Genomic DNA, 15054 nt, shown 5'->3' with positions numbered 1-15054 from the left:
AGACATGCCTATTCATAAATGCCTATTACATATTCATGACATTTCCCCGTTTCTTATTGTAATTAGGTTTGAGAAGCTTCTCCAATACTCGCGCAGGCGCGGTGTCGTGGTCTGGGGCTCAGGGCTGAAGTAGCCTTCATCTTGCTCATGAATCGTCCCTGAGCCCAATCTGTGCACAGGCGCAGTCTCATCCTGGTCGAGCTCTAAGACTGCAGAGACAGGTGCAGTCAGCTTTCTGCTGTTGTGCACATTCCAGCTTTCCCTTATCAGTCAATGTCTGTGAATGAGCTCCTCCCTTATCAACATCCAGGGTCTCCAAGGCCTTTTCTAGCAGACAGCGCGTATTTCAGTGAGCTAAGCCTTCTAAGTTTTTCTGACTTTTTCCCCTATATCATATGTCCGCACATCACCAAAGTGCCAAATCTACATGTCTTGTAAATACCCCCAGGGATGGTGTCCCTGGACAGCGTGTCCCAATGCTCACAATGTTTTTAGTGAAGTAATATTTCCTAATATCTGAATAAACAGAAAGAAGGAAAACATGACATGTGATCCTATAAGATTACTTCTAGTCAGTTTTCCACTGCAATAAAATAAAGCAAGACAATCACTCCTACTAATTATGTCAGGAGATAGTGCAAAAGTGAAAGAATGACAAAGATGTGACGGTGAAGCCCTGTCAGCTCCAAGAAATTGTGCAGGCCACTGAGAGCATGGTGAAAAAGGACTTGGATTTTCATTGTTTGTTGTATAAACAAACTAAACTTAACTATTTGAGCAGCTGCAGCACGAAGCATGTTTTCTCATCAGAGCTGCTATATTAAGCTAGTTGGGAAGTTGCTTTGTCTCTGAGGCAGGCGCTGTAGACATGTGAAGGTGCATCTTTTTCTCCGCATACCAAAGCCACTGGCAGGTACAAAAGCGGTGGGACTGATGTAAAATCTGAAAAAATCATTCTGATTCAGTGTCCCACAGTAGGGCACATGCATTCTGAGATATTGATATCATAGTAGACAAGAGTATAGAAGGCAACATGCTTGTGGTGTTCTAGTCTGTCTGCTGTTGAGACAGTGTACTTGTTTCTGAACTACCTGACCTGTGTTCCTGCCTGATTTTTTGAGAAAAAACTACAGTAACGCTTCAGAGCTCTAATAAGATTTAAAGTTAGCTTCAGACTGAGCAAATATTACCTCTTTTCAACTAAAAGCCCATGTCTTCAAACTTTGCCAGTCCTCCTGATCCAAAGAAAAGTATTAAAGTTAGCACTGAACATGACTGCTCTGTAGACAAAGCAACATGTCTGACTTGGCAGAGCGTGTCAGCTGTTTCAGTGTTGTAAGCTATTGGTGACCTTAACCCCCAGTGCTGCAAACTCTACCATACAGGCCTTCTTCTACCCATGTATTTTAAAACTAAAATTCATGCACAGCATGGTATTAGCTCCTGTAACTTGGTTTAAAATTAAAATGAAGCTACTCTAAAATAAATCTTTACAAAGAATACTTTGCTTTGTAGCTATACCTGACTAGAAATATTTTTCATTAACTGCAGCTTCTTAAAAATTGTAGCTCTACAAGTGTGGCTAAACTTATTTGGTGTCAGCTCTTTTTAGCTTGTGTGTACCAGTGTTAGTCTTTGCAGTCAGATACTGGCAATCATATCGTGGTGATAATGATAAGAATATAAAGCTTTATTTTTCTTAAAATATTGGTAGCTTGCCCATGCAAACAGGCACAGGTTGAAAAAGCCCACATCAAATAAACACGTAGAATGGATTTAGCGAATGAAAATCCTTCCCATATTTACCCCTTTGCACAAGAAATACATAAATGAATCTGTTTATAGCTACTCAGTTCTACTTTATTTTTCTGAGTCTTTTGGCATTGAATTTAGTTGTTAGTCATTTCTGTATGGCAGTGCAGTTAATTTACTGTTTTGATTCTGGGTTTGTACTGTGCTTATTGGTAAGATGATGCATTTGAAAAGCTTAAATAATTTGCAAGATACTCTTCTATCCTTAGGCTTGTGAGGCTGAAAGTATTATGCTAAACTTAGCAGGACAGCTCATCATGTTGCAAAGGGATCGATCTGGACCCCAGATACGAGATAAGGATAGTAATCCTAATCAAAGGAAGCATGTGAGTAAATATATGTAGATTATTTTATGTGGCTTCAAAGATGTCACTGACTGAAGAAGTTGTGGAAGGGAGTGATCCAGGCATAAAGAGGTCTATAATGAAGGTGGTGTCTAGACTTGCAGGCGAAATTGTTAGCTGGAGTCACTACTCCTGGGACTTTTTTTTCCCTCTAAGAATCTGTGAAAGGTTACTGCTAAAATTCTGTGAATATCTAACTGTTTACTACTTGTACTGCAGTGAAAGATACAAGTTTTAAGCATAAAGGTCCTGTGCAAAATTTAGTATGTTCTAATGGCAATAGATCTCCAGTCTATCTAAAACTGTTCTGTATGTTTATAGAACCTTATCTTATTTTGCAGCGTATGTTTACAAAGTTCCTGAAAACAGCAAGAATAGAAATCAGTGACTGAACTCTTTAGTTTTTCTGTGGTGATGAAGAGCAATTCTGCATGAATCAAGCACTGCGGGAGGAGTGATATCTGAAAAGTTTAGATGAAGAGTTATTTGCAGCTCAGTCAAATGCTAGAGAATTTAGTGTTTGTAGTAATTCTGTCAGTTCTAGTTTTGTTTCTTGGAACTGAAGAAGCAGGTAGTTTTTTTCCTCCCTTATTCTTACCCATCCAGTATAAGGAAGCTAAAAAAAATGAAAGAAATGTCTTTTGAGTTACTCTAAGTAGTAAGTGGTGTTTTCCCAGGTGCTAGGGGATAAGCAGACTTGTTTCTTCTTTGTTAGAAGAATAATATGTTTTGAAGAGAGCAGTTCTTTTCTTGTGACAAGGGTTTAAAAAAAAAAAAAAAGGAATAAGGAATCTGATTATTTTTGTTTTCTTTTTTTTTTTCTTAAACAGCTGCCTTTTTGTGCTCCAGTTGTCTTAGCCCAATCTGTTGAAAATGTATGGACTACTTGCAGGATCAACAAACAGAAACGCCACTTATTGGAGGCTCTGTGGCTCAGCTGTGGTGGGGCAGGTATGAAAGTCTGGCTTCCCCTGTTTCCCAGAGATCATCGAAAACCGCATTCCTTTCTTTCAAGACGGATCATGCTGCCTTTCCACATCAACATATACCCATTGGCTGTTTTGTTCGAAGATGCCTTGGTTCTTGGTGCTGTTAATGACACTGTGCTCTATGACTGTTTATACACTCAAACCAGTGCTAGAGAACACTTAGAGGTTCTCTTTCCTTTCTCCATTGTTGAGAGAACCTCTCAGATCTACCTCCATCACATTTTGCGCCAGCTTTTGGTTAGGAACCTTGGTGAGCAAGCCTTGCTTTTAGCCCACTCCTGTGCCACGTTACCATACTTTCCTCATGTACTAGAACTGATGCTTCATGAAGTGCTGGAAGAAGAAGCTACCTCGCGGGAACCCATTCCCGACCCTCTGCTTCCCACTGTGGCGAAGTTCATTACAGAGTTCCCCCTCTTCCTACAAACAGTTGTTCATTGTGCTAGGAAGACTGAGTATGCCCTGTGGAATTACCTTTTTGCTGCTGTTGGAAACCCAAAGGACTTATTTGAAGAGTGCTTAATGGCCCAGGACTTGGACACAGCTGCCTCTTACCTTATTATCCTACAGGTAATGGTACCTCATAAGTTGCAAGAGAGGTAATATTTACTAAAGTTGTAGTATTTGAAAATTATTGTCATACCAAAGTTAAGCTTGTTAAACAAAATATTTAATTGAACAGTTTTCTGTTGGGGTTGTGTCCAGTTATGAAAGGGGGGGAACATCATGTAATGTAAGTAGTTAGCATGCTGTTATAAAAAGAAGAAGAACAGAATGAAATTTGGCTCTTCTCATCTCTGGTATACCTGAACATGACATGGTATAGATTGACTTAGTAGGACTTTGGTTGCTTGATTACAAAAGCGAATGACTTAATTATGCTTTGTTACTTGCAGAATATGGAAGTTCCAGCAGTTAGCAGACAGCATGCTACTCTCCTATTTAATACTGCCTTAGAGCAGGGAAAGTGGGATCTTTGTCGTCATATGATCAGATTTCTTAAAGCCATTGGCTCTGGAGAAACAGAGACACCTCCAGCTACACCAACAACTCAGGTTTGTGATGAAAATAGTGAATATTGTGCATGAAACCTTGTATGATTAATGTTGCTATTATAGAGCATGTTTTTGCTTTGATGATATTTTTGGGTTTTCTTGTTTTAGGAACCTAGTTCAAGTAGTGGCTTTGAGTTCTTCAGACATCGCAGCATTAGTTTATCCCAGTCAGCGGAGAATCTCCATAGCAAATTTAACTTGACAAAAACACTGAGTATGCCCTCTGGCCCATCTGGAAAAAGGTAATTGGTAGTAATGTCCTCTCCTTCCCGACTTTGTCAGAGACAAACTCTCTTACCAATTTAAGTTATAGAAGTACATTATATGATAAAGTTAGATTTGTCATAGACTCCTTCCACATCCTTTTGCCTTTGTCCTTTCCTGACTTTTGTAATATCTGTGCCTCTCTTGCATTCTTTGGAGAATATACTTTCACACATGCCAGTGTGTGTATGTAGACAAGAGAGGCTTACAATAGGTATTGCTGACCAAAAACTTCTCAATCCCCTGGATGCATATGTAATTTGCATAGCTGATGAGGCTGTATGTCTTACTTGAAAGATCTGTTTTGCTGAAACATATCTTGAACAGTACAGTATCATACTATACATTGCACTGTGGTACTGTACACGTCTTGATCTAGTGTCTCGCCAAGCCATAAGTAGAGCCTTTTACACCTTTGGGTGAATACTTCTTGAACTGCTGTATACTGAATTTATATTGATTGTTATTTAAGTTCAGAAGCAGCACTGAGCTGGAATTCTTAATAATCCTTGTTTTGGTCCTTTTCCCCTCTATTGCCTTCAAAACAATATTAGTACAAATTCAAATGCTTTAGTAGTTTTTCATAGAGAGTACTATCTTAAGAGTTATGATAGGAAGAGTCCTAGAATAACACTTGGGTTGTACTCTAAACCTGTTTCTCAGAAGTCACTTTGCAGTAGCCTTTGCCTTTTATCTGTCCTTCTTTACTTTTTTCCTGCGTTGCCAGTAGTTTAATATTCTGTGGACAGTGCTGCTGTATTTCACTTCTCAGTTGAGGCAGTGGGATCTTCTAGAGAGCATAAATAGCAAGAAATGGTGGAAACTGCTTTGTTGGTGTATAGAAAGCTTCCACTTATATTCTGGTCAATCGATGTACTGTGGTTGTGTTCAACAGACTTTGACTACATTTTATCAGTCTTAATGTCACTGTTGTCTGGTCTGTCTGTAGGTGGAGTAAAGACAGTGACTGTGCTGAGAACATGTACATTGACATGATGCTCTGGCGGCATGCTCGGCGTCTATTAGAAGAAATCAAGCTGAAAGACCTTGGCTGCTTTGCTGCACAGTTAGGCTTTGAGCTGATTGGGTGGCTGTGCAAGGAGCGAGCCAGAGCTGCCCGTGTGGAAGATTTTGTGTTCGCTTTGAAAAAGCTACACAAGGATTTCCTCTGGCCATTTCCAGTCATGCCGGCTTCATCCATTAATTCACCTTTCAAAAATGGAAAGTACAAGACAGGTGCTGTAACAACTGAGTTGATTTGGACTAGGTTTTTCTCCTCCAGTCCTACACCCATCAGCCTGAATCTGTCCTTCCTCAGCTCCGCCAAGCAAAGAACAGGCTGAGGCTTGCCACCTGCACAGCTTTCTCACACAGGGTGTGTTTTTCAAAGGGATTCTGGTAGCACAGGTGGCATCTCTTGCATAGTCTGATTACATTACTGTTTTCTGCTGAGGTTTCTTGCTTTCTCAGGTACACTGAACTGGATATCACTTGTGCAGTTTTTGAGCTGAATATGGATATTACTCTTTGTAAATTCTGCTACAGAAAATTACTAAAATCAGCATTCATACTATACTCTCTAGATAAGATTTTTTTTTAACTTTTTAATATTTGAAAAACTAATGTTCCTAATATTTGAAATTTGCCTCATGTTAAAGGATAAGAATTTTGAGGACTTGCTGTAAGCCTCCTTTGTATTATTGATCTCTCAATTCACTAGTTTATCTTCTTAGGGCAAAGTTGATTCTAGCTGCCAAGTCTTCCTCTTTTTAGTAGAAGCAGCACTACTTTATCAGCTGATACTTCTTTTATGCCAGTGCTGATTATAAAAAGCTGATGGAAGAAATCCTGAAATACCTAAACTTGCTGTATTCCCTTGCCTTAGTTTCTCTCAGCAAGCTACCTGAAAATTGACTTTAGATACAAGGTTTAGCTTCTTGAAATGCCCAGGGAGGACTTTACAGTTCCCTTTTTGATGGTTACCTGACTTCCCATTGCTGGTTTTTTTGTTTGGTTTTTTTTTATTTTATTTTTAGCTATGGGGGAGCAGCTGCTTAAATCTCAATCTGCAGACACCTTTGTAAACATGGAAGTGGACACAGGGGTTTCAAACACACCTCGGAGTCGCAGCTGGCTTGGCGCTATCAGCTCTTCTCAGAGAGAGATTGACACAGTTTCATCCCACGGACCACACATGCAAGATGCATTCCTTTCTCCTTTGCTAAGTAAAGGTTAGTCACTCTTCCTTCTGTCTGCTCATTGGAAAAATGCACCTGGAAGTATGCAGTGGTATTTTGGTATTTGCATGCCACTGCTGTATTGCTTCTCTCTTTAAGTGCTTGACATAGAATACAAAATTGATATTTGCTGAAGTTCCTGTCTGTAATGGCATATTGAAATTTAGTATTTTCACAGTCTGTTGGGGAAAAGTACTCTTAAGTTTTCTGTCTTCATCTCTTGCACGGGTTGGCCTCTTGCACAGCTTGGCATTGTTCTAATGCATGGACTTCATGCTTTTGGATTTCTTTAGAAAGATCTTAGATATGTTGCTTATTGAAGAAGTTATAGTTCCATTTAGTTTTCTTTTTTCCTATGGCTTTGTTTAGATTGCTTTTCTTTTTCTATTTCACAAGTAACTAATCCAGCAGCAGTATTTATAGGGAAGAATTCAATAACATAACTTTCTGACTTTCTAAACATTTGCCACAGAAAAGATGCATATACTTTAATATGGAAACTGTTCCGCAGGGCAAGTGCCTTCGTGACTCACCTTTATAATGGTTTGAGCTTTGCTGTTTCAGTTTGTGTGAAAATTCTGTGGCTACATCTAGTCTTCATGTTTTTATTAGGAACACTTACTTTTTGTGATTAGAACGGGTAAATATTTACATTACTAAGCATTCAGAATCTTCAGGGGTTTGTATGAAGAAAAGAACTTGCTATGTATCTTCATTTTTAACAAAGTTAAAAGATCAAGAAAACAGTATCTACAGACAAACTGCAACCCTTCCTACATACTATAAACCTAGAATTAAAGTCTGTAAGAGGCTGTCAGTGTGCTCTTACAATGATGGCCAACACACCTTTAGGTTCCCTTATTGATATTCTTCTGCGGAATTACTTTAATTTGATAGAACAAATATTGCTTTCCTGCAACAATAACTCTACCGTTTAGTGTGACAAGAAGAATGCTGAAGTGGGATGGACAATATGCCCCAAGAAACTTCTTCACGCTGTGTAATGTACACTGTGTAATTTGTCAGTTTCTACAGAAAGTGGTTCAGAAATTGAGTCTTACTAAAGTAGTTTCTTTTTCCCTTATGTTTCCGGGTGGTTTTGATAGGTGATGAATGCAGCATTGGTTCAGCAACGGACCTGACTGAAACAAGTTCTGTGGTGGATGGTGACTGGACCATGGTGGATGAAAACTTCTCCAGCCTAAGTTTAACTCAGTCAGAGCTGGAACATTTCTCTCTAGAACTGGCTAGTAAAGGGCCACACAAGTCACAGGTCCAGCTGAGGTAAGTAACGTAATCTTTGCATTTGAAACTTCAAAAGGCTAGTGTGCAGCATTAGGAGAAAAAAACACTTGTCTACAGTTTCACACTGGGATTTTATCTTTAGAGTGGAAAATGAAGTTAATGAACTTATTTCCATATAGGTACTTGCTACATATCTTCATGGAAGCAGGATGTCTGGATTGGTGTATTATCATAGGCCTTATCCTCAGAGAAACCTCAGTAATCAACCAGGTTTTCAGTATAATGCAATCCTCTGATATTGATGGAGAAATCTGTCAGAATATCAAGACTGGCCTAAATGCTGTTGACAAATGGGCTTCTACAGATTGGTAAGTGTTATTTTCCACCTTCATTCCAGTTGTAGCTAATTAGTTAACTAAAGAATAACTGAGTTATATCAGGCTTAGCTGAAACATGTATTTAAAAGTACTTCTGCAGAAAATTTCAGGACGGTCACTTAATACAGTTGTGATCTAACTGGAAAAAAAATAACAACAAAGCAAACCCAAACCAACCAGTCCACTAGCTTTTATTGTTTTTCCCTTCTGTGTAAAAAAAAAAGGGGGGGGAGGGGAGAAAACAGAGCTTCTGACAAGGAAGGATTATGACAGTATAGTAATTGATATTAAACACCTCCCAAGAAAGGCTGCTTTTTAGACATGTGACAGCTATACCATTTTATAATTCACTCATGGTGTTCCTATACCATTACTTTTCCTAGCCCTGGGTACAAGCCATTTCTAAATATCATCAAGCCACAGATCCAGAAACTAAGCGAAATAGCAGAAGAGCAAGTACAGCCTGAAGCTTTTCAGCCAGTGAATACTTCTAAGGTTACCGAACCAGCGAACTCCAGAGCTGAAGAAAGCAGGACTTCATCTAGCCACAGCACTAATCCTCAGAGTGATGCTGGCAACAGCAATGCAAGCAGGCATGAAGAGGACAAGTCTAAAACTGAGGATGAGGATTCATTCCAAGAAGGCAGTTATGACTGTATTGTGTCTTAAATGGAAGATGAACAACTTCCCAAGTATCAGGTGTGAAAGGAAGCAAACCAGCTCTTAGTCATGCTTCCATGTTTTGGATTTTAACTCTTTTTGTTTTAAATACTTTAGTCTTTGAAATCTTTTGTGGGGATAACTGAGCAGCAGTTTCATCTAATAATTTCAAAAGGAGACAAGATTTTTTTTTGATGCAATCTTCAGACTGCAGCTTTAGGTTTTGATATTTAATAGTGTTGAGAGACAGTGAATACATATGGAGAAAGTTCAGCTAATGCTCATCAGTACCTTTACATCACCAACACATGTTCTGAAGAAACTACTTATCTCATTTGAGCTTGAAAGACAAAGAGGGGATTAAATTTAAAAACTGTTATCCTTTGCAGTTTGCCTGCCTAAGAAACGTCTGATCAATGCAGTTCAATTGGTTTGATATCGATATTTTATATTAAAGGATTGTAAAATATATTGTATGTTTTTGTGAATACTCTTGTACAAATACTCAAGGTTGTACCATATTTGAAGGTACCAGTATGTATTGTGCATGTTTCTAGATTACTAGTAAAATTAAAGCGGAGTTGCACTTCTGTCTGGATGAGGCATATTTTACTGACCTAACAGTGACACAAGGTGGCTTACCTGTTTTTTACTGCCAGTTACACATCTTGTAGTTGGGTTTAAGGGATTGCTGAAGGTTATTTATTTCACTGTAAATTCTTTTCTGAAAAAATGGATTTTTTAAATGTAAATAATCATCGTATACTCTTGCTATGGAGAATTAGTTTAAGAGCTCGTACTTCAACACTTTTCAAACATTTTATAATATGCATACTTGTAACTAAGACATCTAACTTTCAGACAATGTTACGGAAAGCTGGCTGCAGAAGTCTGTTGCTTTGAGGTACTTATTTTTTCTAGCTGCTGTCCCTACGTAATAACTACCTGTAACAGTATTAATTTAGTTATTAGCTTGTTTGTACTGTGCAATTTGAACAAAAATGCAACATTACTCATTTTATACAAAATAAACTAGTTTATTTTTTATAACATCACTTGATTACTGACATGGACCAAACTAGTCATCATAGGGTAGTTACAACATCTGTTGCTTTTATAGTGTAGTTACTAAACGCGTATACATTTAAACTCTGATAAATAAGAATATTCACAATTAAGTTGAAGTAGATCGTGGTTTTATCATCTTTATTTCCTTTGTAGATATGATCAAGTGCTTTAAAATGTAAAAATATTAAACTGTTGCTTTAGAATGGCTCTACTAAGCCAGTACAACCAGTACAAGTGCAATAATTGTGAGTATTACTTGGAAAGCTGGAGATTTTAGTGAATGCAGCTTGAATTTCCATTTAAAAGTTGAAACTGATAATTGAAGTTATAGGAAGGAACTCCAGTTCAAGACTTGCAGCATTAAGTTTAGTCTGCATTGTAGCTACTGGTTGCAGATAATGTCTATCATACCTACAAGCCTGTTGTGATCTGACGTCAAAATACATTATTATAAGGGGATAATTAAAGCTTTTTATGATAAAAAAACCTGCTTAATCTATGTTAAAAGAAATAAAAACTGTGCTTCTATTTACTATTTTCCTGTGGTTCTGTGGTAATGATGTAAGCAGAGTCCATCCTGATCAGCTTTCTGCTGGTCAGATTTTGGATCTGTACAAGTAGATATATACACTAACTTACATACTAACATTCTTAATATTAGTATCTTGCTACTGGTGTTTAGCAGTCGCACCTTTCTAGTTGTGAAGTACCGGAAGTTTGTACTTCTTTGGTAGTACATATCTCTATGCAAATCTTATGTGGTAATTTTGTATTTCAATTTCACTGCTGTTATACCTGTAATTAAAAGACACAATGTATTCAACTTTACTTGAAGTTAACCCCTGTGGAAAACAACTGTTTCTGAATTAACATTGACAGTAAATGACCAGAATTCAAGTACATTTTCTCAGAGAAACAAAGCTCAAACAACCTACCTGATGAAGATTTTGCTTTGCTGCATTGTACCCCTATGGCCTATTCTCTTAAGGTGAATGTATTGAGCTTCAAAGTTTAAGATTACCTTGTTAGTGCATCTTCGAAGTTACATCCTCCTAGTGTTTGGAGGAGAGGTAGCAGGGGTGTCCCAGGAGCTGCCCCTGTGTCAGATGCCACCAGCTTGACTACAGGTCACAGCTGAGCCCCTTAGCAAAGCTGCTGCCTCCCCTCTCTGAATATATTTAACAAGGTGTTAAAAAAATGCTCTGCAGGAGCTGTGAGGGCTGAGTAAGGGGAGAAAATAGGAGGAGCAGTCATGCAGAGAGCCAGGCTCATGGGAAGAGCAGGAAGAGGTGCTCCAGGTGCTGGAGCAAAGATCGCTTGCAGCCTCTGGATCTGTACAAGCAAACACATTTTGCCTGGTATAGTTTCTTAATATTAGTATCTTATTATAGTGCTGTTGTTGTTTAGCAGCTACATCTTTTTAGACCACAGTGAAGCAGGCTGCCCCCTTGCAAGTCACTGTGAAGCCTCATCGGAGCAGGTATCCGTGCCGCAGCCTGTGGAAGTTCCCAAGCAAGAGCAAGTGGATGAGCCCTGAAAGAAGCAGCCACCCCTGGAGAGCAAACCCAGGAGCAAGTTTTCTGGCAAGAACTGCAGCTCACAGGAACACAGCCAGGCCTGTTCCTGAAGGACTTGTCTTATCAAGAGGAAGATCCACAGTGAAGCAGTGTATGAAGACTGTATCCCATGGGAGGGGCCCGTACAGAAACAGGGGAACAGAGTGAGAAGGAAGGAGAGACGGCAAGTGGTGTGGAAGTGGAAGCAGGAGAGCAAAATTGAATCTGGGAACAAAGGGGAGACAGGGGAGGGTTGTTTTATTTTTCTTTGTTACTAGCCTTCTTTGTTTTTAATTTGCAATAAATCATATTAATTTTCCCAAGCCCAGTTTGTTTTGCCTCTTACAGTAACTGGTGGGAAATCTGTTTCTTGAGCTTTTTCATCTTATTTTCTTCCTCCTTCTGGCTTGCTGAGGAGAGAGCAGAGGAGGTTTGTTGGCACCTGGCAGTCAGCCAAGGCAAACACCACAAGAGGTGTTTTTAATCTACAAGTATGCACTATTACTTCAACCTAAATATTGGAAAAATGGGCCATTTAACCAGCTGAGGTCGACATTTTCTGTGGAATTTCAGCTTGCTGTCTCTCAGTTTGCTTATCCAGCTTACACAAAGCTGGCTGCCCTGCTTCTTGCCAGCATGGCCTACTTAAATGATTAGTACTTAGAAGCATAGAAAAATGCCCGATTTCCTCCTTTGTATTTGCATATCATCAGGTTTTCTTTATCTGGTTTTCATCCTGTACAAAACCATGAGGTCCAAACACAAAAAAACACCATGAGATCAACTTTTTATTTAACAAATTAAATTTTTATTTAATAAATTAAGAAAATCAAGCACCTTCAAAGCGGTTCCCTTCTGAGTTGACACACAGGTACACACAATGCTGCCAACATTCAAAGCATTTCCGCAGATCATTTTCTGAAAGACTGTTAAGGTTCTCCATTGTTTTTGGCTTTCACATCTTCTACCCACAAAAAAACCAAATGGGTTCCTTTGAGCACAGACTTGGTCTTTGGGAAGAGGTAGAAATCACAGCCTGGTGAATAGGAGGGATGCTCAAGCAGAGTGATGTTGTTACCAGCTAAAAACTGCTTCACAGACAACAAGCACTGTGGGCTGGTGCTCACCTACATTTTCTGGCCAAGGGTATTGAACATGCATCCACTCGTACCAAGTGAAACAACTGAGACTTGTCTGAGTGTGACACGGTTAGAACATGTTCTATAACCGTATCTCTTTGTCTCTTCCTCTATCGGTTCCTGAGGTTTTTTTGTATTGGGCCTTGTAATTGCGTCTGACCAGCAACAGATTTCTTGCTCCCCATTTAAAAAATCCTCTCATGGGGTATATGCACAGTTGCAAAACAGCTCAAGTCTAGTCAAGTTTCTGAGGATAATTTTAACTATCACTTCTGTCAACCTAAGTAAGCTCATTTTTCACTAGTGTGCAAAGTAACCAGTTCAAACAATTTTAGAGCTGGTGTGTGTAAGCTACAGGTTTTCCTACCAGAAGAGAGCCCACCACTGGAAGCAGAAGCCAGCTAAACAGTTGATACATAAGGCACCCAACCATTCTTTCGTAACGTTTTTCAAATGATCATTTCCTATCTGAAAGAGACACCCACACCTAGAAAAAGCAACATCTTTGAATAAATCAGACACGGGCACCTTAGTGAAACAGTTACTTAAAATTCACCTGCACAGACTGTCTTTGAAGCTTGTATTTATTCCAGTCTCAGACCTGACAGAATTAATCTTTCCTAGACAAACCAGTCCGAGCTTTCAACAGATTTTCACAGCTTTCTGAAACACAACATTTTTTTAAACCTGTTCAGTTAATGACCAGTGATGCTTGCCAGCCTGCTTGAAATACAGATAGCAGTGACTGCAGCTACCTAAACTGGCTTATACTTGCTTGCTCAAGTCTCAGCTTTATCCTTGGCCCGTTCTCAAGCTGCACCTGCAGCTCTAACAGAACTATAAAGAACCTCTGCAGTGAACAGGAATGCCTGACTATCCTCTGAAACTGGAACAGATTTTCATGAAGACAGAATCTGTGTTCAAAATAGAAGATACACTTATGCAACTTAACATTGTTTAACCACAAAGTTTTGTGAGAGCACTTAAAATTTCCAATGGCTTATTAACCATCTGTCACTAAGACCAGATGTTAAATTCTAAGATGGGTCACCCTGCAGGCTCCTTCCAGACAATTATCAAGAACTAGATTGAGTTTAGTCCCCACAGAAAAAAAGTATGACAGTATTACTGTGCAGGCAAACGCTTAAGCAGCTACATCCCTAATGCTACAATTAGCTCTGTATAGACTTGTTAGATCTTGTCTATTTGATTAATGCTTTTCTAGCAGGGTTGCAACCCAACCCAGATCAAACAGACATTCAAGATGTGTCTTGCTAACACAGAGCAGCTCCACTCAGCTCAACAGTGTACAACAGCTGAAATTCTGTTCACTGTACCTATTCCAACCCCTTCTTTCTTCAAACGCAATGCTTCCACTGGACAGGACATCTGAAGGTATGGTGGCACAATAATTAACACCTTAGATTGTAAAACTACAACACGTACAGGCCTCCTTTGCCTCCGCATGCTTAAATGAATATAGTTATTTCTGAAGTTCTTTTAATTATAGATACGTAACTCCCCCTTCCTTTGCACAGGTAAAGCATACTTGGCATGCTTTTTCCTTGGAAATTGCAGGTCTGTAATAGTCACAGATACTAAATACATGTATGTGTTATTTGAGTTTGTAAGTGCTGCTTGTGCTCTTCAGTTATCTCATGTGGAGGGTTGTAATAGCCCTGTGAGGGCCTCTCAGAGCAACAGCACTGACTGCGGCCATACAGCCCAACCCGGTGTGTGGTACCATATAGGTTTTGAGGGTGGAAAATGTATTTATTTCAAGTAGACAGCCAAGATGGGAAGCTGGGAGGGGTTTTTCTTACAGGGAAGATTTCAGCCCTCTCTCTGGGAAAAGCAGGCCAGGACATTTTAGTTGTTGTTACCTCCTTGCCCTGTTGTCTGAGTTTAGTTCATGTAGCTGTGGAGCCATGTGCGTTATGCCTAGTTGGGCTAGTTTGTTGGCTATACATTTCTTTCCAATGAAAGACTTCAGTGCAAGTTACTTTATATGAAAATAAGTATTTCATATTTATACATATGATGTTGTAGAAAGCAGGGAGCTGGCCTCTTCTCCCTAGTGACAGGGGACAGGACAAGAGGGAATGGCCTCAAGCTCTGCCAGGGGAGGTTCAGGCTGGACATCAGAAAAACATTTTTCACGGAAAGGGTCATTGGACACTGGCAGAGGCTGCCCAGGGAGGTGGTTGAGTCACCTTCCCTGGAGGTGTTTAAAAGATGGGTGGATGAGGTGCTGAGGGGCATGGTTTAGTGTTTGATAGGAATGGTTGGACTCGATGATCCTGGGGGT

General features: G+C 39.4%; 2 protein-coding genes across 2 annotated transcripts in view; both read left to right on the top strand.

The window, feature by feature from the left end:
• Positions 1–10579, top strand: part of RIC1 (RIC1 homolog, RAB6A GEF complex partner 1) — a 46408-nt gene extending 35829 nt beyond the window's left edge. Inside the window, exons 18-26 of the mRNA XM_069881240.1 lie at positions 2022–2138; positions 2987–3715; positions 4042–4200; positions 4309–4442; positions 5414–5700; positions 6501–6695; positions 7808–7985; positions 8126–8314; positions 8707–10579. Coding sequence (XP_069737341.1) covers positions 2022–2138; positions 2987–3715; positions 4042–4200; positions 4309–4442; positions 5414–5700; positions 6501–6695; positions 7808–7985; positions 8126–8314; positions 8707–8992 — 2274 coding nt within the window. The 3' untranslated portion in view covers positions 8993–10579. The remainder of the gene's footprint in view (positions 1–2021; positions 2139–2986; positions 3716–4041; positions 4201–4308; positions 4443–5413; positions 5701–6500; positions 6696–7807; positions 7986–8125; positions 8315–8706) is intronic.
• The window catches only part of MLANA (melan-A), a 93626-nt gene that overhangs the window by 27272 nt on the left and 51300 nt on the right, over positions 1–15054 (top strand). The gene's annotated exons all lie outside the window — the stretch shown is intronic.

Source organism: Phaenicophaeus curvirostris, chromosome Z (assembly GCF_032191515.1).
Source record: "Phaenicophaeus curvirostris isolate KB17595 chromosome Z, BPBGC_Pcur_1.0, whole genome shotgun sequence".
Taxonomy (NCBI): Eukaryota; Metazoa; Chordata; class Aves; order Cuculiformes; family Cuculidae; genus Phaenicophaeus; species Phaenicophaeus curvirostris.
The sequence above is the reverse complement of the archived record's forward strand: the minus strand, read 5'-3'. Positions and strand labels throughout refer to the sequence as shown.